Source organism: Apiospora phragmitis (assembly GCF_038363925.1).
Source record: "Apiospora phragmitis strain CBS 135458 chromosome Unknown utg000013l:1.0-2965645.0:1.0-2969333.0, whole genome shotgun sequence".
Lineage (NCBI taxonomy): Eukaryota > Fungi > Ascomycota > Sordariomycetes > Amphisphaeriales > Apiosporaceae > Apiospora > Apiospora phragmitis.
In genome coordinates, this window is record NW_027117413.1 from 2,673,720 (window position 1) to 2,697,825 (window position 24,106).

The following is a 24,106-nucleotide window of genomic DNA, read 5'->3' on the forward strand; positions in this document are numbered from 1 at the left end:
TACTGAGACAACTGCCCAAGTCCGGCTCTATCGTGCAGCTAGACCTTCTAGCGGTCCCACCTAATCTGGCGTCTAGGCGCAAGTCCGGGAACTGGCCCGGAGACTTAACTTGAAGTGGTTGCGTGTATCACCCACGCCGCGTGCTGTGCGAACACTGCTAGCGGCCTGGCAAAAGTTGCGCAATATGTGGCCGAGCACTAATGATTCATTGTGATCGGGATGGGAACAGGCGTTCGCAAGTGAGCAAATCAGCGCTAAAACGCATGGTTATGCGCTCGTCGGGTTCTAGAAACTGTCCGTCCGTGCGAAAAAAAAAAAATCGATTTCTATTTATTTCTCTCCCACTTGGTTGGTAGTTCGGCCGAGCTTTGAAACACGCGCAGTCAGTATGAATCAGCCTGCTGTGCGACTCACCGACCGCGCAATGCCCAAGGAATGGCAGTAAGCCTCCTGGATACGCATACGGAATCCGGAGCCGACCTGCTGTCGGCCGCTACATGCACCTTAAGTCCGTAGGTGTTGGTTTGCGCCGCGGCCGTATTGAAGAAAACACATTTAGATTGGGGGCTATGACTTCATTGGAGCAAGCACCTAATGGCATTTTTCACTTTGGACTGAGAGCAGAGCTTGAATGGGCGTAGATGGGTTGAAAAAGAAATCACTGTTCATACCTATGTAGAGAGACGAGGGAAATGTGGCATCATCCCAAGAATTCGGTACGGCCGATCAGTCAGAATTACACTGCACGTGGCTGCGTGGGAAACGGGATGCAGAAGGTTGAAGGTTTTTCTAGGCGGGTATCTCTCAGCGTGCGACTTGGCGGGCGTGTCAGCGCAAGGCTTCCAGGCTCTCTTTCAACTCGAAGGGCTAACCGAATGGGAAATAGGAAGAATTCGCAGGAGTCAAGTCATACCGAGCTGGCCCCACTGGCGTGACAGGACAAGGGGCGAGAACGAGATAAAGTGTCCGCTGAAGAACCCGCTCTTACAAAGCAGCAAGATTGAAAAGCGTCGGCCGTCGGGGCAATCAAGAACCCGTCAGCCCGTCAACCCGTCAAGTCTGTCATTGCGGCCGAACATTACCTAAAGTTGGAGCCTTCCAATGCTGGACACTAGAAATCAGGCACTACTTTTACGTTGGGGACTCAGATTCAACCTTCATTAAATCGTAGAGTAGGAGTGGGATGGAGGAAGAGAATGGAGGGACAGCTCGCTCCCAGCAGGAGTCTCAGAAGGAGACGGGGTTCCAGCGTTGTTACTTCCGTTGGCAGTTTTTCGTTCTTCTGCTCCTACATTCCTCTCTTCCTTACGAATTCATTTAAATATTCTAAAATAATCAGAACCAGACAGAACCAGACAGACAATTAATTCACTACCCCACTGCGTGCATGCTATGCTGATATAATAGTAGCCATGACGACCGTATAAGCTAGAAGTGTTGATGATGAACTGCCTCTGGTGTTTGGAACTGATAGACCAGGCAATCACTCAATGCGACATGCAGGGGTCCCCAAGTACCGAACCAGCATCCATCAAGAATCGCTTACACGGGAGATCAGAGGAAATAACGTTGTGATGACGAGGATGGCGTTCCGGCTGACCGGTAGCCGAGCCAGGGTGCATGCGACGTTGAGGCACCCCTAGGCACCCCTAGCAACCTAGGTTACTTCATGAGTGCAGTACCTTAACCCAACCTACATGAAGTGAATCATCAATTGATGCAGTTGCGATTTGATGGTTTCCTTCTGCCCTCGGCCATCTGAATCGCCGTGGCATCGTGATTGACACCTGGGACAAAGCGCATGCAGGATGCAGGCACAGCCAGTGGACGCATCCTCTGTAGGAAGGTCCAGTTGCAAGTTGCTGCACGTTGCAGTTGCCCGGTCGCTCGCTGTCTGTGTTACTCAGAATAGTAAGGCTGAGTGAGATGAGATGCAAAATCAACACCCCACCTCCACTCCGATCATGTTCACCCAAAATATCCCCCAAACATACTGGCATTCATTTATCGTATCCTTGCACGGCTTGTGCTGATTGATATTCTTCCGGCTCCGACCATCCCATAAGGTTACACATCGCTATCTATCCACCCTGAGCTTCGCTTGTTCGAACCGAGAATGGCCCAGGAACCCCCCACTGGCACAGACCCTGGCCAACCAGGCTCCCACCATCGCGACAACAACGACGACCCCGGACTCCGCGCAGACTCCCCCAATGATCTATCTTCTATCCACAGCGATAGAGATAGTAATAGCGATAGCGAAAGCGAATCTTCGTCGTTCGAAAGCGCTAGTCCGTCCTTGCGTCCTGCTTCTGCCCCTGTCTCTTCTGGCACTGCTTCTGGCGCTGCCTCTGGCGCTGCTCCTGGCGCTGCTCCATCATGGTGTCAGCCAATATGTAGAAGGAACGGTGTTCCCTGCTACGTGGACGAGCGCCTCGAGGACCCGGCCACATTGGAACGGCACATTCGATACTTTGCTGCTACACCTCCTGTGGAGCGCCTTGAGATCAGGGGATCACATACAAGGACTTATACGATTTGGGCTTCAGGGTACGTGAACGGCCAGTACCAGACGAGACAACAGACGAATACCGAAAAAGTCACAGACTTCTGTGTCAAAATCGACATGTCTCCTTACTTGTACTCGCAGGACCAGAATCGCAGTTCCTAGGTACAGCTGCTGTTTTCCGTCCGTGCCGAAAAGGTGCACACGAACAAAGGAAAGAAGAAAAAGGAGATATACCTAAAGGGCAACATGAACAAACCCTCGACTCTGACGGATTGGTGCCAACGCTTCTGCGCCGACCCAAGTCACCTCAAGCGTTTCAAATTCCGGCGTGAGATGACGGGCTTCAAACTGGATTTGGTCCGTCGGAAGATGGAGTCCTTAATGCGCGACGTATACTACGAGGGCAACCTCAGCGTCGACCTGTATCCCGAAGACGACAGACGCGACGTCTACAACAACGCGCGCGCCAACCGCTGGCGCATGAAAGGCTGGGTTAAGTTTCTCTTTGGCATCTCGTTCCTCTGGATCTTCTCCTGGCCGTCCCTCAAACTTGCCACGCATTACTTTGGGGCGGTCACGGCCAAATGGCCCTTCTCTCGCGTGGCGGCGAACGGTCGCCAGCGTGAGTACGTTACGGTGAGCGAGGAAACCTTGTGCAACCAATGGGGCCCCGCCATACGCGAGGCCGTGCTGGCGAGACGGCAAGTTACTCTCAAACAAGCCGATATGCGACGGGCTTCACAGGCGCCACTTGAAGAGAAACGGGTACCCTGGGGAGGCGACCGTCATGATTGATGAGTGGTGGCACTCCGGCACATTTTTCCTCAACGTAATCATCCTGCACCCTAAGTCGCATCTTTACGGCCTCTCCCTACATCAAACTCAAGTTAAGTATCATCAGGTATAGCATAGCTCGGATGGTCCACAAGATCGCTTTTAACTGAACTCACCAATCTTGCAGACGTACTGCGGGTGTGGTGTTTGTATTCCGTTGTGAAGTCACTAAATCGCTATCCCAACATGTAGAAGCCATGGTATTGCCAAAGCAGTTCACGTCGACGTCTTGCGCAACTGTTTGGTTTGGTTGATAAGTATATAAGTGAGCGATCAGCACCAATACGGATCCTTCCCATGCAACAATTGCACTATCGTTGGGGGATTTTGCTGGTCTGACCAACGCACTACTTGTTCAGCAACCCGCATGTAGTCCCTGGTACTGGTGATTTTAAACCCATATAGCAATACTGTAGTAGTTACCATTGTTGAAAACGAACCTCAGAGTTACTGACATTCATTCATCTGTCAAGTTGCGATCGGTGTGTCGAAGCACTGATTGGTCCTAACATGCACCAAGTAAAGTCCCCTAAGTATGACGTCGCCACGCCACCTCCAAAGCTCCGACCACTAGCTTGGTCTCGTTTAGGCAACGAAGCTCACCGACGGCATCACCACGTCAATTGCAATTAATCTATCCCATGAACCAAAGCACTTGATTTATAAAATCAATAACTCGCCTTCCGAAGATGCGCGATCAGATTACGCCCATTACTGTTCTAGGCCGCTACCTCTGGCGTAATGAGGAACGGGTCAGTCACTCCTAATCGTATGGCGAACCACCAGTAAACTGACTATCGGCGAAATACAGTTCATCATCAAAGGGGCAGTCTACCAGAACAACTACATCAAAGCAGCAACAACGGCTCGCGGTTATGAAGAGGGCGACAGCAAGACTCCTAGGTCTTCCCCGCCATCGGACCCTATTGCCGATGACCAGCTTGAGGTGCTCAGCTGCAGCATCCCCTTGCTACAGGAGCTCGGTATCAATACCTTGCTCGTCTGTACGTCGCGGCTTGCTGATTAATGTCCACGTTCACACACATTCGCTAAGAGATCCACTCAGACTGCATCGACAACACCAAGAGCCATGATGTGGCCATGGACATGCTCGCCAAGGCCGGCATCTACGTGATAGCAGTCAGTTTGATCTTCGGCACATTGATCTCACCGGCCAGCCAGCCATCTAACTTTCATTCATCATTCAAAGGGCCTGTCCACCCCCCAACGCAGCGTGAACCGCGCCGCCCCCTTCGACTCCTACACGCCCGCCCTGGTGCAGCACTACTTCGCCACCGCCGACCGCATGGCCGCCTACCCCAACACCCTGGGCGTCGTCGTCGCCAACGAGGTGCTGCTGCACGCCGGGCACACGGCCGGCGCGGGGGGTGCTCCACGCCCTCGTCCGCGACGTGAAGCGGTACATGGCCCTCAAACAGGCCGCCGTCGCGGCCGACGCCGCTAACGACCATGACCAACAACACCGATACCGCGTCTTGCCGGTCGGGGTCAGCTCGAATGGCGTGAGCAGCATCTTTTACGACGAGTTTCGGTATTTTACCGGTGGGGACCCGGCGGAGGCTGTCGACTTCTTCTCGGTACGTCAAGCTTCATCTTACTTCACTTTTGCTTGGTTCTTTTCTCTTCTTTAACAGGTAGTTGGATCGCTGATTGGGAATTGGCGGCGGCATAGTGGAATGAGTGGTCTTGGGTCGGCAGGTCAAGCATGCAGGTGTCTGGCTGGAACCGATTGGTAAGTCGCCCCCTTTCTTTCCTTCCTTCCTCCTCCTCATCCTCAAGTAAGCCATCGCCAAACTAGTTAACGAACTTGTCCACTTATCACGATGTGATTTAGGTCCAATCGTTCGAGAACGCCCACGTGCCCCTCTTCTTCTCCGAGTACGGCACGACCAGCGGCGAGAGCGCGCCCCGCCAGTTCTTCGAGACGACGGCCATCTACTCGCCCGCGATGACGCGAATCTTCTCGGGCGCGTGCGCGTACGAGTTCTTCGAGGGGCCCAACCGGTACGGGCTCGTCGTCGTGCGCCCCGACGGCACGCTCGAGAAGTTGCGGGCGTTCGACAACCTCAAGGCGCGTCTCGCGGAGTCCAGCAGCCAGAGCGACGAGCCGGTCACCCTGCCCGAGTGGGGGGCTTCGCCCGGCAGCAGCGAGCTTGTAGAGGCTCACAGGCCGGAGCTGCCGGCGCAGAGCTATGACTGGAGGGCTCCGATGGGCTTGCCGGATTGTCCTCTGGATTGGGACGAGGTTCGGACGCAGATTGAGGATCAGCAGTGGATTGATGTGGCAGATGAGGTTGAGAGGAGCCTTGTTGCAGACGAGCCGGATCTGCTGTGATTGAAGCTCTACTCGAATAGTTACTACGTGATTTTCATCCATGCATTCATCCATGCACATTCGCTTGAATGTGTAAATACGCTATATCCAGTGGGATAAGCATTATGCTAGTGGCACTATGTAGATGGTCCCCGGTCCGTATAATTACTTAGACATAATCTGGTGGGTGCAGCGGCTAAATATGACTACTAATCTGATCGAAGATCTGTTAACCAAGATTACCTACTTAGTCAATCGATCAGTTCAGATAGCCAGATCTACCTAATGTGGAAACCGACCGATAGGTCCGGGTCCGGCACATGCCGCCGGGATTTCCGAATACCCGGCTCGGCGTAACCCCCGCTATACGTAGGGGCTATGCCACGAGCAGCTATTCCCGAGAAGAGGAAAACAAGTCGTCCGCCTCTTCTTTTGAACTATTTTGAACCCCTTTTTGGTTCAAGTGGTTTTGTCTCAAGACAGTACTGCCTGACCATGAGGGCGCGACCACCTACGTTTGCCTTGCTGTGCTTCGTCTTCTTCACTCTTGTCGGATGCAATGCTGCCCACGTCGTGTCGGTGGCAATCGTGAACGGGACACTAGTCGGCGTGGGGGACGGCGGAAACAGTGTGCAGCGCTTCCTGGGGATCCCGTACGCACAGCCAACGATCCGCGAACTTAGGCTCCGCCAAGCGAGAGCGCTGGCAGCGTCCTTCGGCACGTTACCAGCGAACGCCTTTGGGCCGTCCTGCTATGGGTCCGGGGCTCAGCAGCCCAGTGCGAGCGAAGACTGTCTCACTCTCAACATCTGGAGACCGGATGGAAAGAGGGCGCAAGCGAACGGGTCCTTGCCAATGCTGGTTCCCCCGTAGTACCATCTCAGGTACTCGTCTCAAAATTGTTTGTCCCGGCTTGTCTACTGACCACAAGGGCATCCCTTCAGTACGGGTGCTGTATCCATCTACTCCCACATCATGGCCTACGGCGGCCGCGACGACGGCCTCTTCTGCGGCGCCATCATGCAGAGCGGCGGCGCTTTCCTCCTGGAACTCCTCAACGCGACGTCTTTCAGGCAGACATTCGACGGCCTGATCACGAACGCTTGCTGCTACGCTAGCTTGAGCAAAGACGCCACAGCCGATGAGCAGCTCGACTGCATCCGGGGCTTGCCCATCGAAGAGTTCCGGGCCAGCGTGGGCCCCAAGACAGGCCAGTCCATCGAGGGAGACTTCACGCGCACATCGATCCAGTTCGCGTTACCGGCCGGAAAGTACCTCAAAGTGGCAACCATCGTGGGCGGTATGTTCTTACGGCGTCTGACATCTTCCTCTCGGCAAGAAGTTTCTCGCCCTTATCCTACTTTACTAACTTGAGGCATCAATTAGCAAACACCGACGAAGGCACCAACTCGGCCCCGAAAGGTGTCAACACCACCGACCAGCTTTTCGAGCCCCTGGGTAAATAACTTCCATCCCTCGTGCCTCATATGTAAGCGAACGAACACTGACCGGTGAGTTTCGAAGACGACCAGCTCAGGGTTATTTCTGCCCCCAACTACTCCCCAACGCCACCGTCTCGAATCTCCTCAAGCTCTACCCCACGGACCCGCGACTGGGGTGTCCGTACCACACCGGCGATACCCAACTAACGCCGGGCCTCCTCGACAAGCAAGCCTGCTCCATCTTGGGGGACCTCGTCATGGTCGCGCCGGCCCGACAGCTTGCCAGCACGCTCGCGGCCGACGGTGTGCCGGTGTACCGATACCGGTTCAACCAACTGCCGCCGGGCGGGTCGTCGCCGTCTCGGGGCATCTCGACCGGCGTAGAACAGGCCTACGTCTTCTCCAACTTCGTGGCGTCGTCGTCGTCCTCGTCGTCGCCCGGCTCCGCTACTACGCCGCCCTCCGCGTGAGACCAGGCGCTGGTGTACGAGATGACGAGCGCATGGGTTAGTTTCGCTCATGATCTGGATCCGAACCCTGGCGGTAGTGAGTTCCCTTTTTCTTCTTTCTTTGGTTACAACATAATAAGGTTTACACACATTCTCTCTGTTGTGTGTCAAGTGGGCTGACGGAAACCCTCATCATCTAGACTCTGCGTCACCGCACTGGCCCGAATATGGAAAGGAGGCTAACAGCATCGTCTTCAGTGGCTATGGCTCCTGGGTAAGAGAAGGACACGTACCGTGATGAGGGTATTCAGTACATCATACACAACGTGCTGCCACATGGTGCACTGTAATACGGAGTCAGACTATGTCGGCTAAAAGCCACTTGTACCGCTGGGGAATAATCTATTTTCAAGTCTATCATGGACAAAGTACTGGAAACATGTATAGATTGAGAATGAAAAAGATTATCGGATCTCGACTTGAGTCCAGGCGAACTTTTCTAGTGGGATTTAACTTTTGCGAGAACAGTTAGATCACCCAACGGCACCGAATCTGACACCTGGCAAAGTGCTCTGGCCATCAAAGAATCCCATCAGCTGCTCTTTATCAAGACCTCAGCCGTGGGGTCGGGAGTCCACCTCCACCAAATCTCATCCAAACCGTTGGACGGCCTCTTGTGCCCGTCTTTAAGCTTGAAGTCGTAGCTGGTGAGCATATGAATCAAGAGGATCTTGATCTCGATCGTGGCAGAGTGGCGCCCCTGATTTTCGCGTGCTCGATTAGTACAAGCCCAGTCTTCCCCAGTGGGGCTTGGCTTCCAAGGGGTGGACTCACTGGACAAGCATGGATCCCATGCCCGAAACCGAACGTCTCCTGGACGCCAGTGACGCCAAACTGGTGTTTCTGCTCCTCGCCTGCCTTTTGGCGCATGCGGTAGTAGCGCAGGCCGTCGAAGGTCTCTGGGCCGGGCGAGCTGTAGAGCTCCGTGGAGTGGTTGATGGAGGTGCTGTCGAAACCGAAAGAGTCGCCTGGCTGCAAGGTCTGGCCCGAGGATAGGGTGAGCGGTTCCGCCGTCACCATGCGTAACGGCGCCACTGTATGATGTTAGTCATTCTGATTCAGGACGCAGACTAAATGGAAGGGTATCCATACTTACCTATGGTAAGGGGGTTGAGTCTCATGGCCTCCTTCATGAAACTGTCCATCTTGGCAAGTTTGGCTAAGTCTGCCTGTGTGACCTCCTCCGTAGAGCTAGTAGGGAAAACATCCTCGATCTCCTCCCTGAGGATGTCTTGATACTCGGGTCGGGCCGCCAGGTCGAACAGGATCTGAGTCAAGGCGTATGTTGAAGTGTGGATCGAAGCCCAGGTGATGCTCATATGGTGCCGCGTGAGGCTCTCTATGGTGGTATGCCTGGGCGCGATGTACTTCATCAGCCAGGACACGAACGACTCCTCCTCGCCCTCGACCGAGCTCTTGTTCTCCTTGGCCTCGATGTGCATCTGGAAGGTAGGCGCCAGGAACGCCTTTACCTTAGCCCGGTGCGCCAGTACCTGTCTAGTCTCTGGCAGGTAAGGCATGACGTACGGCCGTAGCCACGACGGGTAGCGCTGGATGGCGCGCATGATGCCAAAAACGTGGACGGCCCACTCGGAGCTCAGCGAGATCCACTCCTCCTGTCTGGACAGCCGCTGGCCGAGGAAGACGCGGCCGCTGACGATGGCCACGGCGCGGTTAATTCGGGGGAACACGGCCAGTGGCGTCCACTCACGGAAGGTGCCCAGCGCGTCGTCGAACGCGTACCGGGCCTCCTCCGTCAACTGCGGGATCGTGGTCGTCCTTCTCCTCAAGTCGATCCGTAGCGCCTTGATGGCGGCCAACGCGTTGGTGCCGAGCTTACTGTAGTGGCCGCCAGCGCGCTTGAAGAGCTCCGGGGCGGTCGAGACCTTGCTGTCCGGCAGGGACTTGATCTCGTCGATCATGGCGAGGGGGGAGGATGACGAGGGGAAGGGGAGGTGGGTATGGCGAAGCCGGAGGTACGGTACTATAACAGGCGGCCCAAGTGTCCGCGAGAGTCTCCCACCCGATGTTACTGTGATACAACGTAAACAACTTACCAGTTCAGTGCCTTTCCTCAGCGCAGCTCTCAAGTCGTTCTTGTCGCCCACGATGTCAAACTCGCCATATTTGCGAGGTCGACTGGCTACAACTGCCAGGCCAAGAAGAACGGCGAGTATGGCAACCTGGGGCAGTAAATCCAAGAGCTGCTTGACTTCCACTATTTGGAAGTCGAATCTCTCGAACATAACCGACATGATGGGTGGAGATGTACTAGTATCACAATTTGGTGCTGCTTGAGAAAGATTCAGTTGCTGACGAAAGGCTCTGGGTTACCAAACTATTAGCTAGAGTTCAGTAGCTATTTGCGGCTCATATATAGTCTCCCTTCATTCTTCTAGGAAAATCCTCGCCTAACAGCCTGGAACTACTTATAGCATGTTGCCTATTTATATATATCTTTTTCGCATCTAACTTTGTCTCATTGCACGAGAGGCGCAGCGGCAACACTGCTGCAAAGGGTTGCTTGTAATAGGCTGGACCCCATTTTCCCACGAGTAAGGGATGGATTACTATGTAGCTGAAAATCAATATGGCGTTGTAAGATCATAGCTTACAATCAGCAAGGCCCCCACGGGCCTCCCGCCCGCTTACGGCGCATATTCCCGCTAATTATCGCGGCTTACATCCTCTAATGCGTTAGCCTGGTCTGATCAGGTAGGTGGACGAACTTCTAGCGCCTCGTGGTATTGTCTTACACGCCTTAGACTAGCCCTGTGTAGGAGCGCCCAGCCCCCAGTATCGATAAACCGTGTCGGCGCGCTTTGCATACGAGCCTTGCAGCAGCTGGATACCCTACATATGGATCTAGATCGTTGATCTCACGCGGCGAGTGAAGTTAGGGTGTGTGCTACGCCACAAATTGGTGTTATCTTAGCTATATCTATATTATCCCCCCTAAAGATGGTGTGTGATATAATCCTGCTTGGGCCCGATGCAGCAGGGATTCTACACTGTGCGCCCTGTAAGTCCATGGGCAACACAGCGAACGATTATGCAGGCTTACGAACCAAAGAGCATCAGGAAAAATCACCAGGTTGCATACAAAGTCTTCGTGTATCTCACGCGGTTATTTTATTTTTCATCTTCTTCGTCGGCTTCAGGGCAATGCCCATGTATGATTGACACCGTTGGTCTGCAACACCCTTCGCATGCAGTGTACTTCCGGCAATTCCGTTGAAATTTCCCGCGCACAGGCTTTTCACCCCCTCGGTACTGTACGGTAATAGATTTCCGGACTGCAGTTCAGTGGTTTATTCATACCAGGCTAGCCCTGCTAGGGGAATGCCTTGCCCATGTTGCCCACCAGCGTGACATGTGACAGCCTTGGCCAGAATGTCAGCAATCCGCGTGAGAGCCGCCAGAGGTCTACTCGCTTTCGATATTACCATCGTCCTATCTACATTCCAAGGTACACGTTGCCGCATTTGCTGGTTGTAGCTAACCCCTTATTTCACTCAAATACAGAGAGGTCCCAAACTCCAGCCACAAACTAAAGCAAATCCGAACTACCTCGTGAATCCACACCACGCACTCCTCGTCAAAAGCTATGAGATACGAACGACCCAAATTCAAGTCCACCAGCCTCCCCTCATTCTTTCCTTCACCACACATCTTAAACCAGATCAATCCTTTGCGTAAAATCCTCCAGCGCGTCCCCTTTCGATATCCGATCCTGGAACCAGCCCGTTACCACAGTGTTATGCTTGTTCATGAACTCCGCGAAGCGTGCTGTTCCGATCAAGCTGAATTGTCCACGGCCTGAAACTTGTGCACGCAAGAGCAGAGGTTGTGAGAATCCAGCCACAAGCCAAACTTGATCGGTTGGGCGTGGTACGACCTCCGGGTTCGTGCAACCAACTAATACAAGTCGCCCGTGGTGAGTTGTGATAGGTATATGGTGATTAAGATGACTGCGTATGTTGTTCAGTGTCCTCAACATTGATTTGTTGGCTGCGGGACTGTTAGCAACTAGTGATATAGCCGTATCCCAATTTAGCTCTGCATGCTGATTACTATTAGTAATCTCGAGTATCTCCCGAAGTGTCCCATCTATATCTTTATTAGGATCCAGCCCAACGCCGAGTGGCGTTAACTACTTGAGGATCCCAAATAAACACTCAGAGAACCATAACTCTCCTTCAATAGTATCTGGATGTATCTTAAGATAATATTCACTAATTGCTTGGAGAGTCTCCATAACAGGATTGTTTATAGGATATGTGAGCCTCGAGATGTAGACAACGGTGTCCAGTTGACATGCTTGCACCCGCAAGCGTCGGGCATCATCGGAGACTGATGCAGGTACACTAAGCCAGTCGAGCTCAAGAGGTTTGCGTTGCATGACAACTTCGCTGTGGGAAACTCGGTCTGGCGTAGGCAACCAGGTGGGATACTCTACACAGGAGTGGTAAGATGTAAACAACAAAAACTCCAAGTGCTTCCAGTAGAGCAGTTGATTTCTGATGACGTCTGTATACTCTTGAGATAGAGGTAGGGGTGTAATCTACCCTCAGCGTACTAAACTCAGACTGATTGGCAAGTGCAAGACAGCCGTACACCGCGTCCCGTCGGTTAGACGGTCGAAGACTGGACGAATCATTCATTAATATGCACAAGGGTATGTCTGACTTGTAGCGCCTAATATTGATGATATCCAAGTCGTTTCAGCTAAACCGGGTAGTATAACCATGCGATAGTCCTCGGCCAAGGTGTTCAGCCGACGCTGCATCGATTCTCCCAAAACATGACCATACCAGGTTATCGCGTAACTGGAAAAGATATTGCCCCACGATCTCAATTTTGCGAATATGTAACCTGACATTATGGGAAACGATGAGTTCTTGTTGTATCCAGAGTCTTGACCAATACTCATTTTCCAGTATGTCTGTGGCTGGTTTCCAGAAGTTCCAATCATGAAATTTTACTTCTTGTAGCATGTGTAGGCGATCCCTGATGTTATATGACCAGTATGGGGCCACGCCGACACCCCCACTGCGGTAAAGCTCATCGACCAGCCATGGTAAAGCGCGCAGGGCGAGACATTTTGGGTCGACTTCGTGGTTGAGCCATGCCCTCGTCAGTCTGGCCGCCCGAAATATCTCGCTCATCATGGGTACCTGGTGTCCCCTCTCCTCATCGTCTTGTTGATTGGTGCATAGTGCGTCGACCCACCAGGTCCGTGAGCGCCATTTGCGCCTCAGATCGGACAAGGCGAGATGGAGGTTCGGACCGATCGAAAGCGAATGACCGCCCTCCAGCAGGAGGGCAGTTTGCGGTTCCGGGGAACCCCAAACGTAGCTTAGAGCATCGAACCAAGGCTTACGGTCCAGCGAGACCACTCGTAGCCTTCCAGTAATCGGGTCGCCGTCTTTTCCTGGGAAAAGAGTGAAGAGGCGGATTTCTCGCTTCTCGGGGTTCAAAGGCTGGTAGCGTGATGCCGCCATTGAGGTCTTGTTTGGGGTTGCTTGAAGGGCTTTGAAGAAGTTGAACGAAGAAGTGTAAGGAAGATGGGAGAGTTCAAGTCTCTCTTACGAGCTGACTGTCTTCTGTTCTTCAGTTACGCAGCCACCCCCTCAACTGGACCGATAGGCGCACGATAAGAAGCTGCAGCGGACCAATAAGAGGAGTTGCATTAACATAATAAGCAGAGTTTCACTGCCATACTCGTTAATGAAATAACAGACTCAAATCAGTCAGCTTGGCCAGTTCGTTTGGGCCTCTTTTGAGGGCAACCCTGACTCTCTCCACAGGAGGATGGGCTCAGGGGCCGTTTACGGGGTGAGGAATGTGTTTGTAGCAAACCATCACATGATTGCTTCTAGACTGTGTGTGAGCCAGGGTGTGACTTGCAGGAATGCACATTAAAGCAAGAAAACAAGGAAATGGTGGTTGGAATTGAGCTTACCAGCGCTTCCAATTGACCCTCCCAGACAGTGGGATCTGCCCCATACTGTAACATCATGGATGGCACTTCCTCCAAGAAGGCTCGCCTAAACCTTGTATTCGCACTTGGGCCCAGCAATTCCGCAGAGTATTTACGTATTATTTCTATGAACAGGACCCACGGAGTCGTAGGCTGGCCTGTGAAATTGCCGGTTGGGACGTAGCTGAAGGCATTGGGGTAACATCCGTTCTCCAATAAGCATCGCACCAGATCAACCTCGCGGTTGGTCTGAGCAAGAGATGAATGAGGTGGCGTGAAAAGATAATTTATCGCGCGGCAGAGAGCGGGCCTTTCAAGATCAAGAAGGTAGTCGGGGCACTCCGGCAAGGTACGGACAAGATACCCGACCAAGCCGGTCGCAACAATGTTCCCCCGAAAGGAGAGCAATACGAAGTTCGACGAATCTCTCCATGTCAGAGCCGTCTGACCACGGTTCTCGATTTCGGGAAGACGGTGATCCAGCTCGCTAAGGAGTAGGCAGTACAAGTCCTCCATATCACCGTGAAGGTCGTTAGCCTGTGCCAAGACTTCATCCAAGGCTCTCATCAAGCCATGGCTACTCAGTCGGTCCGGATCGTCCGTCGAGGTATCCATCTCGGGAAATTCTGTGATCTTGATATAAGCCGTATAGGCCCGCATCAGTGAGAGGCTCGCGTTAAAGCCAGCAGGGGCTTTTCTCATCAGGAACTCCGTCATTTCCGCCGTCCGGAGGAAGTCCATGACGCTCCTGCGGAGGAATTCCACACAATTTGTGTGCCTATTCACATCAAGAAGACCTCGGCACCGGCCGTTGAGGCGGAATGCCATCTACTTCCGCCTCATAGTTATCTTGTTGTCTTGGAACAACTGCACAGGAAGGTGAAGGGCATAAACCTCATCATTGTACTCGTCATCTTGGAAGCTATACATATCAATAGTAGCGGGTTCGGTGGCCGCTAGCGAGATTTGTAGGGTCGTGGCCATTTTCTGATGGTAAAAAGTATCCACGGTTTGGAGGATTTGCTTGAAGAAGGCTTCCAGGTCGGTAGGAATACTCGCGTGCCGTCTCTGCATGTCGGTGAAATCATCGTACTCATTGAGGCCAGTACGGAGGTCTCTCGTGACGAGTAAAACCCACAGAATACGCCAGAAGCACGGTTGGTGATCTCGTCGATGATGCTTCCTGCATTGGTATCTTCCTCCTCGAGCTCTGTCCATCGTGGGTGACCCTGGAGCCGCCGCTGGGTGTATGTCTGTATGTCTCTGTGCGTAAGTTCATGCATGTAGATCTTCGAGCACTCTGTGTTATCTCTGCCGAAAGCGGTTTAGAAAACGCTCCAAGGCCGGCTAGATACGCATAACTTGATATGTGGCGGAATATTTCATAGAGAAGCGTCTGCAAGAGACCCTTTTGAGACTTTTGTAACGTATTACCAGCGCTCCAGAAGCAATGGCTTGCCACAACTGGTCGATCGAGATGCGCCCATCGAAATAGGGCATACGTCGTTGCTGTGTTGTCTACAACGTACTTCATGAAGGTAGATTTTCCCGAACCGGGCTTGCCTGTGACCCAAAAGAGGTTTTTACCTTCCCTGAGCCACTTGAGCAGATAGCCCGTAGATGAAGTATTGATGCCATGGCTTCGTTCATGTAATGCCCACTTGAATGTAGTTGCAAAGGCCTCGGGGATCGAACTATGGCGGGCAGGCCGGCTCTCGAAGCTCAGGGTTCTGAGGACTGTATTATCTTTAGCCACTGCTGACTTGGAGAGAGTCAAACTAGTCATCTGGCCTTCGATGAACCTGATATCGTCTATATCAAAAGTTGGCTTCGGTTTAGGAGGGATAGTCCGTGCACACAGCTCACTGAGGGCTCTCGATATGTTGTCAAGCAACCTCTTGCAGTCGTTGGCGCAGGTGCGCAATAAGCTGTTGATGGCGAAGACATGCTCCATGTAGTCCTTCTTCCCCGCAACTGATTTGTGCGTCGGGACCCCCTTTGTTGATTTCTCGAGGTGCAAGCTCAAGCCTTGGAGAGTGGCATAAACCCCCTCGAACGTGGCAGTGTCATTTGCTTGCCCCGATGCTGACACATAGATCTCTTTCATTCTGGAGACTAAGTCGAAGGCGAAATTGACAAACTGCACGACACCGGCCTCCATCCCTAAGGCCGATAAAGGGTCCATACTTGCAATGACGGATAGATTGATAATAGACCAAAGATTGGTAACTTTCCTCCAGTAAAGAATTTGCTTTCGCTCTTGCCTTGAACTAAAATCGATGATTCCAGCACCAAGTCGAGCCAGCGAAGGGGCTTGATAGAATTGAGAAAAAGATGTGTTGAACATTTGCTATTACTACATAGTTACCATGGGTGTTTGGTGCCCGCAACTTCAGCGCAAAGATTAGGCAGCTAGAACTGCCACACGAAGGCTGTGCCCAAGGTTCCGAGGTGTGGTAACGCTTGCAAGCCCCCTTTTCTGACTTGGCAGCATGTTATGAGGTTTAACACCACTTAACGCCCCGTTGACGAATACTAAATTTCCCCAAACTTTCAAATCTATGTGGCCATGGAACCTTCATTCCGGTATAGGACTCTCATCATACAAAGCCTCAAGCACATGCTCCTTCGGTGTCACCTCGCAACCCTTTGTTTTTTCTCCTGCAGGCGTTCACCTTTCAATCAAGCTCGCCGCTGACACAATACCACCGAATATGGCCATGCCGGACCAGATGACACTCAAGTTCTCCGTATAGACCACAATCATTATGAGACGTTCCGTTGAGATTTCTTAAGAACCTTGATGTGCCCCACAAGTGCGCTGGCCTTCTATGCCAAGGATATCGCCTAGTGGGCGCTGGCCGTGTGAGCCTGCAGCTCGACGTTGAGCCGGGGATGCAGGATCGGGCCGTCCATGACGATGCTGATGCTCCCCCCTGAAGGCGCCGAGGGAACGTGAGAATAGGTGAAATCAGTGATGGGAGTGGATATGGCTTGTCTCAGAAATGATCACAGACGGTGCGTCTCTTATAGGATGTATAGGGCATTCATTCCATATTATTATAGCTGCTCATAATTTAATTGCCCGAGTGCCGACCTACTTTTCTCGTATAATGATGGTTTCATCGGCGTCAGAAGCTCATAGATTGCACTCTACCACATCGCGAAGTACAATCCCAGTCCCTGGTATGGAAATAGCAGAACTCTATATCGGTATCGCAGGGCTCGCAGGGACCTTTAGCATCTAAGCACCTTAACCACTTAGCCGTCCTACCACATAAGTAGTCACCTAAATTAACTACCGATAAGCGAAGCCTCTTAACCCTTTTTTTATATATAAATTAATATTTAACCCCTTTATTAATTATTAAAGGATATTATTAAAATCGTTACTTTTAATACGTTTTTATTATATTTATTTTAACCCTCGAATTTATTATTTAACTTATTATCTTAACCGTATAAGTTAGCGAGTCGAAACGTACAGCTTTTAAAAAACTTAAGGTACCCCGAGCTACTTTACGAAATAGAATTAGGGGTAGACCGACTCGGACCGAGTTTAAAAAGTTGGTTAAAACGTTTTTTTCCGCTTAAAAGTAATATTTTTAAAACTTAAGTTATTTAATAAACGTAGTTAAGCTTTATTTTTAAGTATAACGTATTTTAATTATTCGTTATTTAGTTATTTAAAACGAATTAACGCGCTTTATTTTTTAAAATTTATTAAAAGTTTTTTTATTAATCGTTATTTTAAATTAAAAATTATCATAACTACGATAATAAATTTTTAACTCCTTTATTATATATTTAAAAAAATATTTAATATTACGGGCGATCGTTATATAATAGGATAAGTGCGGCGATACGGTTTTATTACTACGGTCTAGTCGAGGTACGAGTAATAGAATTAATGAAGACGTAGCTCGAGGAGCTACGTTATAAGATTAAATAGGCACGCGATAAAAGTAGGTCTAGTTAAGGGCCCGTGCGCCTATACTACGAGCTAGGTTAGTCCGCACTATTAGACGTACTTTTATTTAATACGTATAAGACGTTAACTTATCTCGGTGGTTTAGCGCCGTGATATTTAACTTTTTTTTTAAGTAAATTTTTATTAAAAATATTCTCGCTTAATTTATTTATAATATAAATAAAATTAATAATATTATAAGTTTAAATAATAATAATTATATAATTAATTAATTTAATTAAATTAAATTAATTAAAATGTTTAATGAAAATATTATTTATTATAAGTAAATAATTATTATAAAGTTTATAAATATAAATAATACTATTATATTTTATAATTATTTTTAAAAACGTTAACATATAATAATAATTATTATTAGAACTATTAAAACAGCTAGAACTAAAGCCGTTTATATTGCTCTAAAAGAGGTGCCACGTACCTACGCGCACGAACCCCTGTTCTGTTTCATTAAGAGGGGCATGCGATGCCCCTCGTAGCTAGTACTAAAGATAGACATGAATAATAGAATATAGTAATACAGCACCCCTTGAACCCCCACTTGTACGTACGTACGAAAGCTCATTTAATAATTATAATAATTATATATAAAGTTATGATATTTATTAATATATGCTTGTTATATATTATTATTTTTAAACTTAAGTTCTTTTTTAATATTAAAATAAAAAATGCGAGAATATTTAATATAAATTTAAATAAAATTTATTTTATTTAAATATATAAGTAATTAATTTAAATAAAATTTATCTTATTTAAATATATAAGTAATTAATTTAAATATATAAGTAATTAATTTAATATAATAATACGTTATAATATAGTTTAATATAAAATAAAAGTATAGTAAAGTTTAAAAAAGCTTTATATACTTTATATACTAAGCGAATATTTAAAAGAAATAAAGTAATATACGATTAAATATTAAGTATTTATATATATAACGTATCCTATAAGCGAATATCCTATACAAGCGAATATTTTATTTTTTATACCCTTTTTAATAAAATATAAATTAATTTCACTATAACGTATTTAATATATTAAAATTAATCGGAATCTTTATTTCTAAATATTTCTATATTATTCTAATAAGTGCGCGTATTATACCCGGGCTCTCTATAAATTCTATAGCGCTATAAGCGTGTCTCAAACGTCCTTATACGATCACTCCTCCGACGCGATTCGTTTTATAACTATTTATTAACGTCTTTTTAAAATTATAAGTCTTTTTTAGCTTATATATAAAGTGATCCTTTATTATATAGCCGTTTCTTTTTCGTATAGCGGCGCGGCTAAGTATTTTATTTATTTTTCGAAGTATTACGTTCTTACTTTTTAAAAGAGTAACTCGGTATATAATATACGTTATAACTTTTACGATTTAATTAAAACTAATTAAAATAAATATCGGAGAGTTATTTTAATATTATATGATACGGTTTCGAACGTATTCGGTTTAAAATTAAGCCTTAATTAAGTTATTTAAAGTTTTTAATTCTTAAGGAATAAATAAGCCGGAAAACGTTCCTAGAAATATTAAAATATATAACTTTATATCTAATTATAAAATAATATATTCTAGATTATACGGGATAAGCCCTATCTTTTAAAAACTTTTTTATATATTCGAAATAGTAAAAATCGCTTAGAACGCTTTTAAAAACGTTAGTAAGAAGTCCTTTTTTAAAATATAAATAATATACGCCCGGATAAAATATTTAATTTCTTTCCTATACGCCCTTTTTAATATATAAAAATAGCCGATATTAAAAAGCTAGAATTTATATAATAAATAAAAAAGTATATAAAATATAATAATCGAGTTTTTTTTATAATAAAGCTCGAAAGTTATCGAGTAATAATTTTTATAACCGTTTAAGATTAAAAGGCGATAACGACCCTTCGTATAAAACTTGGTATATTAATTAAAATATTAAATTTAATCTTCGCTTGTTTTATTTATAGTTTAATTATTTTTAATAATTATGATCACCTAGTCCTTTAGTAATAAGTTATTTTTATATTAGGAAGAGAGGTACGTTTTCTTAATAAAAATAATATACGGAGGGATAGCGTAACCGTGTAATCCGACGCCTTAAATAATTATAACCTATTCCCGGTTCTTTTATTATATTATTTTAAGCTTTCCGTATTAATCAGAGGTAGTTACGATTATTTCGAACGAAATTTAATTTATAAAAAAGCCGGTCTTATCGAAATTATAAATATCCTCTTTTTAAATCCCGTATTTATAAATTATATTTTATATAAAAATAAATTACGCGCTATACGTATCGTAATCTTTATAAAAAACTTTTTAATAATCGATTCTTCGGTTAAAACGCGTCCGGAGGTCTGGTTATCGTTATATAAATTTAAAAGCTTAATTAATATCGACGCGTCTCGCGTTACATAAATTAAATAATCGATTCGCTATATCTTTTATACTACTTAGCCGGGGAAAAAACGATCACGTATTTAAATTAATAATATATTAAATAATTATATTTTCTTTAAAATTTAAAAGCTTTTAAGAATTTATAAATATTTCGTATTATATAAGTTAATTATTTCGTTTATATTATAAAGTTTTTAATAAAACGTAATAAATTAATACAGCTTTTTATACGTTTAAAGTTAAGTTTTTTTAAAACGCTTAAAGCGCTAGAATTATATTACTTTCTTTTTAAAGTTATAGCATTTTCTAACGTAAAAAATATAAAAAAAAGTTAAGGCTATAAAGAAATTTATAAAAGTGGGACATTCGCTTGTATAGGATATTCACTTGTGGGATACGTTAATATAAAATAAACCCGGTAAATAAATACGAAACTTAAGTCTTTAAACACTTGCTTTTTAAAACTTACCACGTTAATTAAATACTTATAAAATATAATACCGGGCTTAAAAGTTAGCTTTTAAATTTAACATAATAATTAATAAATAACGAACTATTAAAATTTACTTAACGTATCCCACAAGCGAATATCTTATATAAGCGAATATCCTATTCTTTTATACCCTTTTTAATAAAATATAAATTAATTTTACTATAACGTATTTAATATATTAAAATTAATCGGAATTCTTATTTCTAGATACTTCTATATTATTCTAATAAGTACGTGTATTATACCCGGGCTCTCCGTAAATTTTATAGCGTTATAAACGTGTCTTAAACGTTTTTGTACGATTATTCTTCCGACGCGATTCGTTTTATAACTATTTATCAACGTCTTTTTAAAACTGTAAGTCTTTTTTAACTTAAGCCAGCTAACGGTGCTACGGTCACCCCATGTAACGGCGACCCCAAAAACTAACAATAATACTATATAATAATAATACGAATAATTTAATTAAAAATTAATATAAAATCTTAAAAACACGGTTTTAGTCTCGAAACGCTTTTATAATACTCCTAATCTTAAATTTAGAGTTAGATTTAATTATAACGGCTTCCGGCGCCGATAATAGAGGAGTAACAGCCTGGGGTTCCGGTGTAACGCTATTTATTTCCTTTTTAATTATTATAGTATCTCGTATACGCGTAAACTTTTAATTAGGGTTAAGTATTACTTTTTTCTTCTTTTTATTTCTTTCTTTCTCTAAATTACCTTTTAAAAGTGACTTCTCGTGCTCTAATTAGCCGATCTAGCTATTTAAAATATTTAGACTTTTTTAAAGCTTTTAAAATAAAACCCGGCGCGTCGCGCTATTAAAAATAATAATATTATTACTAAGCGTATCCGTTAACTCTTTAATTTAGCGGCTAGTTATAAGTATTAATAACGCTATAAAGGAGAATTATTTATCGAAAACGTTAGGGGGGAGGCTTAAATAGTCCTGCTTCTACCTAGTCTTCTATCCTCCGGTTCCGGTTATTAAGGGGCTTATTAATATCGCGAGGGAATATATTAGTTACGGCCTAGCCGCTAGCTATTATATACGGCCGAAAAGTAAACCTTTTAGCTAGCTTTTAATACCGGAGGAAGTCTCTCTTATTTATATTTATATTATTAAGCCCTATATAGTCTAGGGTTATTTTTTAGTAGTAAATATTTTTTAATATGTTAAAAAGATTAAGATCTAAGGGTTATAATAGGTGCGACGAGTGTGCCGAAAGGAAGAGAAGCTATATCTTATACTTTAAGCACGTTATAATAAAGTCCTCGCTTACGTAGCTGGCGTAGCTATTTAGAATAATAAGCCGCTATTAGTCCTCGTTTTAAGGCTTTATATAAGGGATGAAGACCTTATTTAACTATACCAAGGCTAGCTCCTTATTAGTCTAGCCTTTAAGGGATGCCGTAAATTTACGGCAGTCTTGTCGGCGAGCTCGGCGCTGGTGAAGGGCCGAGGCTCGGCGGCCAGGGCAGCAAACAAGCCGGTTTCGACGCCAATAAGGGCCATGGGAAGCTGGAGGTGCTAATTGGGGTGATTAAGGTCAATGCTGGTCATAAGGACGGACGAGGAGGTTCTACATACCGCGTAGCCAAACCGGCGCAGTGTCTCCATCGGAAACTCCAACGCCACACCGAGCTTGCGTGCGGCTGCGGCTAAACGACGGCAGGTTCGTTCATCTTGGACCTGTGCACTGGGGTCCTGAAGAATAGATTCAATCTGCTCTGCTAAAGCTTCGTATTGGGTACTGGTAGAACCCATCTTCACCGTGCCAACGTAACGTCAAGAACACGGATATATTCGGCCCCTTTGTGAACGGGCATATGACACGAGGGGGGAAAGGGAGAAAATTATACCAATCAACATGAAAAAGACCCGAAGCCGAAAATGGGGGGTTGGGGGTTACACATCATTGTGACTGGTTCTTGGTGTTGGTGTTGGTGTTGGTTGGGGGTGTTGTTTCCCGAGAGAGTACTGATTGCTCCTCTGCATTAAGCCCTACGCGCGCAAATGCAGGCTGCCAGCTGCATTGTATTTTTGGACGTGTGGTGTATAACTGTTTGGTTGGTTGGTTGCAGTTTCACTGCATTAATTAATCAACTAAAGAGATGGGCGGCTTGGCGGATGTCTAAATTAAGAAATAAATCGTACGAAAGACTAGTTCGAAATCTAAAGTAACATTATTTATTAAAGCTTAATAAAATATAAAAAAGTTATACGGAGCGTATTAATTAACGAACTATACGGCACGATTTCTAATATAAATTACGGTATCGCATTAAATATTACGTTTAAAAGAATTATATAAACTTTAAGATTTTAACATATATTAATAACTTTTTATATAAATTTAAGGTCTCTTTATAAGTACTTAATTAAGCTAGGTATAATAAATAAAAAAAGGCTTATAATTAATATTATAGCCCTCTAAGAATTATACGAGGGAAAAGAGATCTTATAAATCTATTATATCGACAGTAAAGACAACCCGGCAGACGCCCTCACTAAAATATCCTTAAATAAGGCCCTCGAGTAAATAGTCTTAATAAATAGCCTTATTATACGTATAAAAGCGTATATCGAAAAGCTGGACTCGTATATCCCCGATAAGGTATAACGTATCGCGATATATAACGGCACTTTTATTATTATTATTATTTTAAAACCGTTTTTTTTAATTTATAACGAGAAATAATATACGTTAATATATAATAACTTCTTCTATTATCTTTATTATTTTTAAATAATTAAAATACTTAATTAAAAGGATTTATTACGTAATAAAATTAATATTAAAAAGGTATAATATTACTTATACGGCTTAAATAGGCACCGAATACCGGATTAGCGTAACTTATTTATACGAGACCCTCGAGAAGGGAAGGCTTATATTTAAAAGAGGGAACAGGCTAATTTTATCGCTAAAAATAAAAAACTGCTAATATTAGAACAGCTAAAACTAAAGCTGTTTATATTGATCTAAAAGGGGTGCTACGTACCTGCGCGTACGAACCCCTTTTCTGTTTTATTAAAGGGGTATACGATACCCCTCGCAGCTAGCACTAGAAATAGACATAAATAATAGAATATAATAATATAGTATTACTTAAACCCTTATTTATACGTATATACGAAAGCTTATTTAATAATAACTTTAATTATTACTTATATAAAAACTAAACCCTTTTTATTATTATTAATTATTATAATAAAGAGGAGTATTAATATAAAGCGTTTTTTTTTAAAAAAAGGTTTCGTTTACGATTATAAGCCTTTTATAATAACGGAAGCTCGCTTTATTTTAAAAAGAGTAAATAAAGATTCGTTCGAAACGTTAATAACGGTCTTATAGTAACTTTATGTATATAATTAATACGATAGCTTTAAAAATCCTTTTATAAATTAAAAATAATTAAAAATTAAAGCGATACTTATTAATATTTTTATTAAAAAAACGAAAACGATATTTTTATATCCTTTTATAATCGATTGTTTTAACGAACTAAATACGGAAAAATTCGAGGATCTATTATATTATAGTTTATTAAATAACGGTAAAATAAGCAGGTACGGTTTAATTACGTCACTTTTTATAACAA

At 45.2% G+C, this 24,106-nt stretch overlaps 8 protein-coding genes across 8 annotated transcripts; 5 read left to right on the plus strand and 3 right to left on the minus strand.

Annotated features, from left to right (window-relative positions):
• Positions 1 to 2,116: 2,116 nt before the first annotated feature.
• On the plus strand, positions 2,117 to 2,671 carry PG994_014529 (uncharacterized protein; the record flags this gene model as incomplete). The annotated part of the gene is made up of 1 exon (XM_066865938.1): positions 2,117 to 2,671. The coding sequence occupies one exon, from the start codon at positions 2,117 to 2,119 to the stop codon at positions 2,669 to 2,671; it is 555 nt and encodes a 184-aa protein (XP_066709067.1).
• An 84-nt stretch (positions 2,672 to 2,755) lies between these two features.
• Positions 2,756 to 3,304, plus strand: PG994_014530 (uncharacterized protein; the record flags this gene model as incomplete). The annotated part of the gene is made up of 1 exon (XM_066865939.1): positions 2,756 to 3,304. The coding sequence occupies one exon, from the start codon at positions 2,756 to 2,758 to the stop codon at positions 3,302 to 3,304; it is 549 nt and encodes a 182-aa protein (XP_066709068.1).
• A 728-nt stretch (positions 3,305 to 4,032) lies between these two features.
• Positions 4,033 to 5,699, plus strand: PG994_014531 (glycoside hydrolase family 72 protein; the record flags this gene model as incomplete). Its single annotated transcript, XM_066865940.1, is given in 6 exon segments — positions 4,033 to 4,095; positions 4,155 to 4,347; positions 4,410 to 4,483; positions 4,554 to 4,763; positions 4,783 to 4,941; positions 5,199 to 5,699. The coding sequence occupies 6 exon segments, from the start codon at positions 4,033 to 4,035 to the stop codon at positions 5,697 to 5,699; spliced, it is 1,200 nt and encodes a 399-aa protein (XP_066709069.1).
• A 474-nt stretch (positions 5,700 to 6,173) lies between these two features.
• On the plus strand, positions 6,174 to 6,551 carry PG994_014532 (Alpha/Beta hydrolase protein; the record flags this gene model as incomplete). Its single annotated transcript, XM_066865941.1, has 1 exon — positions 6,174 to 6,551. The coding sequence occupies one exon, from the start codon at positions 6,174 to 6,176 to the stop codon at positions 6,549 to 6,551; it is 378 nt and encodes a 125-aa protein (XP_066709070.1).
• Positions 6,552 to 6,653: 102 nt separating this feature from the next.
• PG994_014533 (Alpha/Beta hydrolase protein) lies at positions 6,654 to 7,590 on the plus strand (the record flags this gene model as incomplete). The annotated part of the gene is made up of 3 exons (XM_066865942.1): positions 6,654 to 6,978; positions 7,065 to 7,136; positions 7,211 to 7,590. The coding sequence occupies 3 exons, from the start codon at positions 6,654 to 6,656 to the stop codon at positions 7,588 to 7,590; spliced, it is 777 nt and encodes a 258-aa protein (XP_066709071.1).
• A 571-nt stretch (positions 7,591 to 8,161) lies between these two features.
• PG994_014534 (uncharacterized protein) lies at positions 8,162 to 9,884 on the minus strand (the record flags this gene model as incomplete). The annotated part of the gene is made up of 3 exons (XM_066865943.1): positions 8,162 to 8,329; positions 8,404 to 8,663; positions 8,726 to 9,884. The coding sequence occupies 3 exons, from the start codon at positions 9,882 to 9,884 to the stop codon at positions 8,162 to 8,164; spliced, it is 1,587 nt and encodes a 528-aa protein (XP_066709072.1).
• Positions 9,885 to 13,647: 3,763 nt separating this feature from the next.
• PG994_014535 (uncharacterized protein) lies at positions 13,648 to 15,959 on the minus strand (the record flags this gene model as incomplete). The annotated part of the gene is made up of 5 exons (XM_066865944.1): positions 13,648 to 13,679; positions 13,729 to 14,390; positions 14,445 to 14,568; positions 14,706 to 14,875; positions 14,968 to 15,959. 5 exons carry the CDS (start codon positions 15,957 to 15,959, stop codon positions 13,648 to 13,650), a joined length of 1,980 nt encoding a protein of 659 aa, XP_066709073.1.
• Positions 15,960 to 21,878: 5,919 nt separating this feature from the next.
• Positions 21,879 to 22,268, minus strand: PG994_014536 (uncharacterized protein; the record flags this gene model as incomplete). The annotated part of the gene is made up of 2 exons (XM_066865945.1): positions 21,879 to 22,031; positions 22,092 to 22,268. 2 exons carry the CDS (start codon positions 22,266 to 22,268, stop codon positions 21,879 to 21,881), a joined length of 330 nt encoding a protein of 109 aa, XP_066709074.1.
• Between the last annotated feature and the right edge of the window lie 1,838 nt (positions 22,269 to 24,106).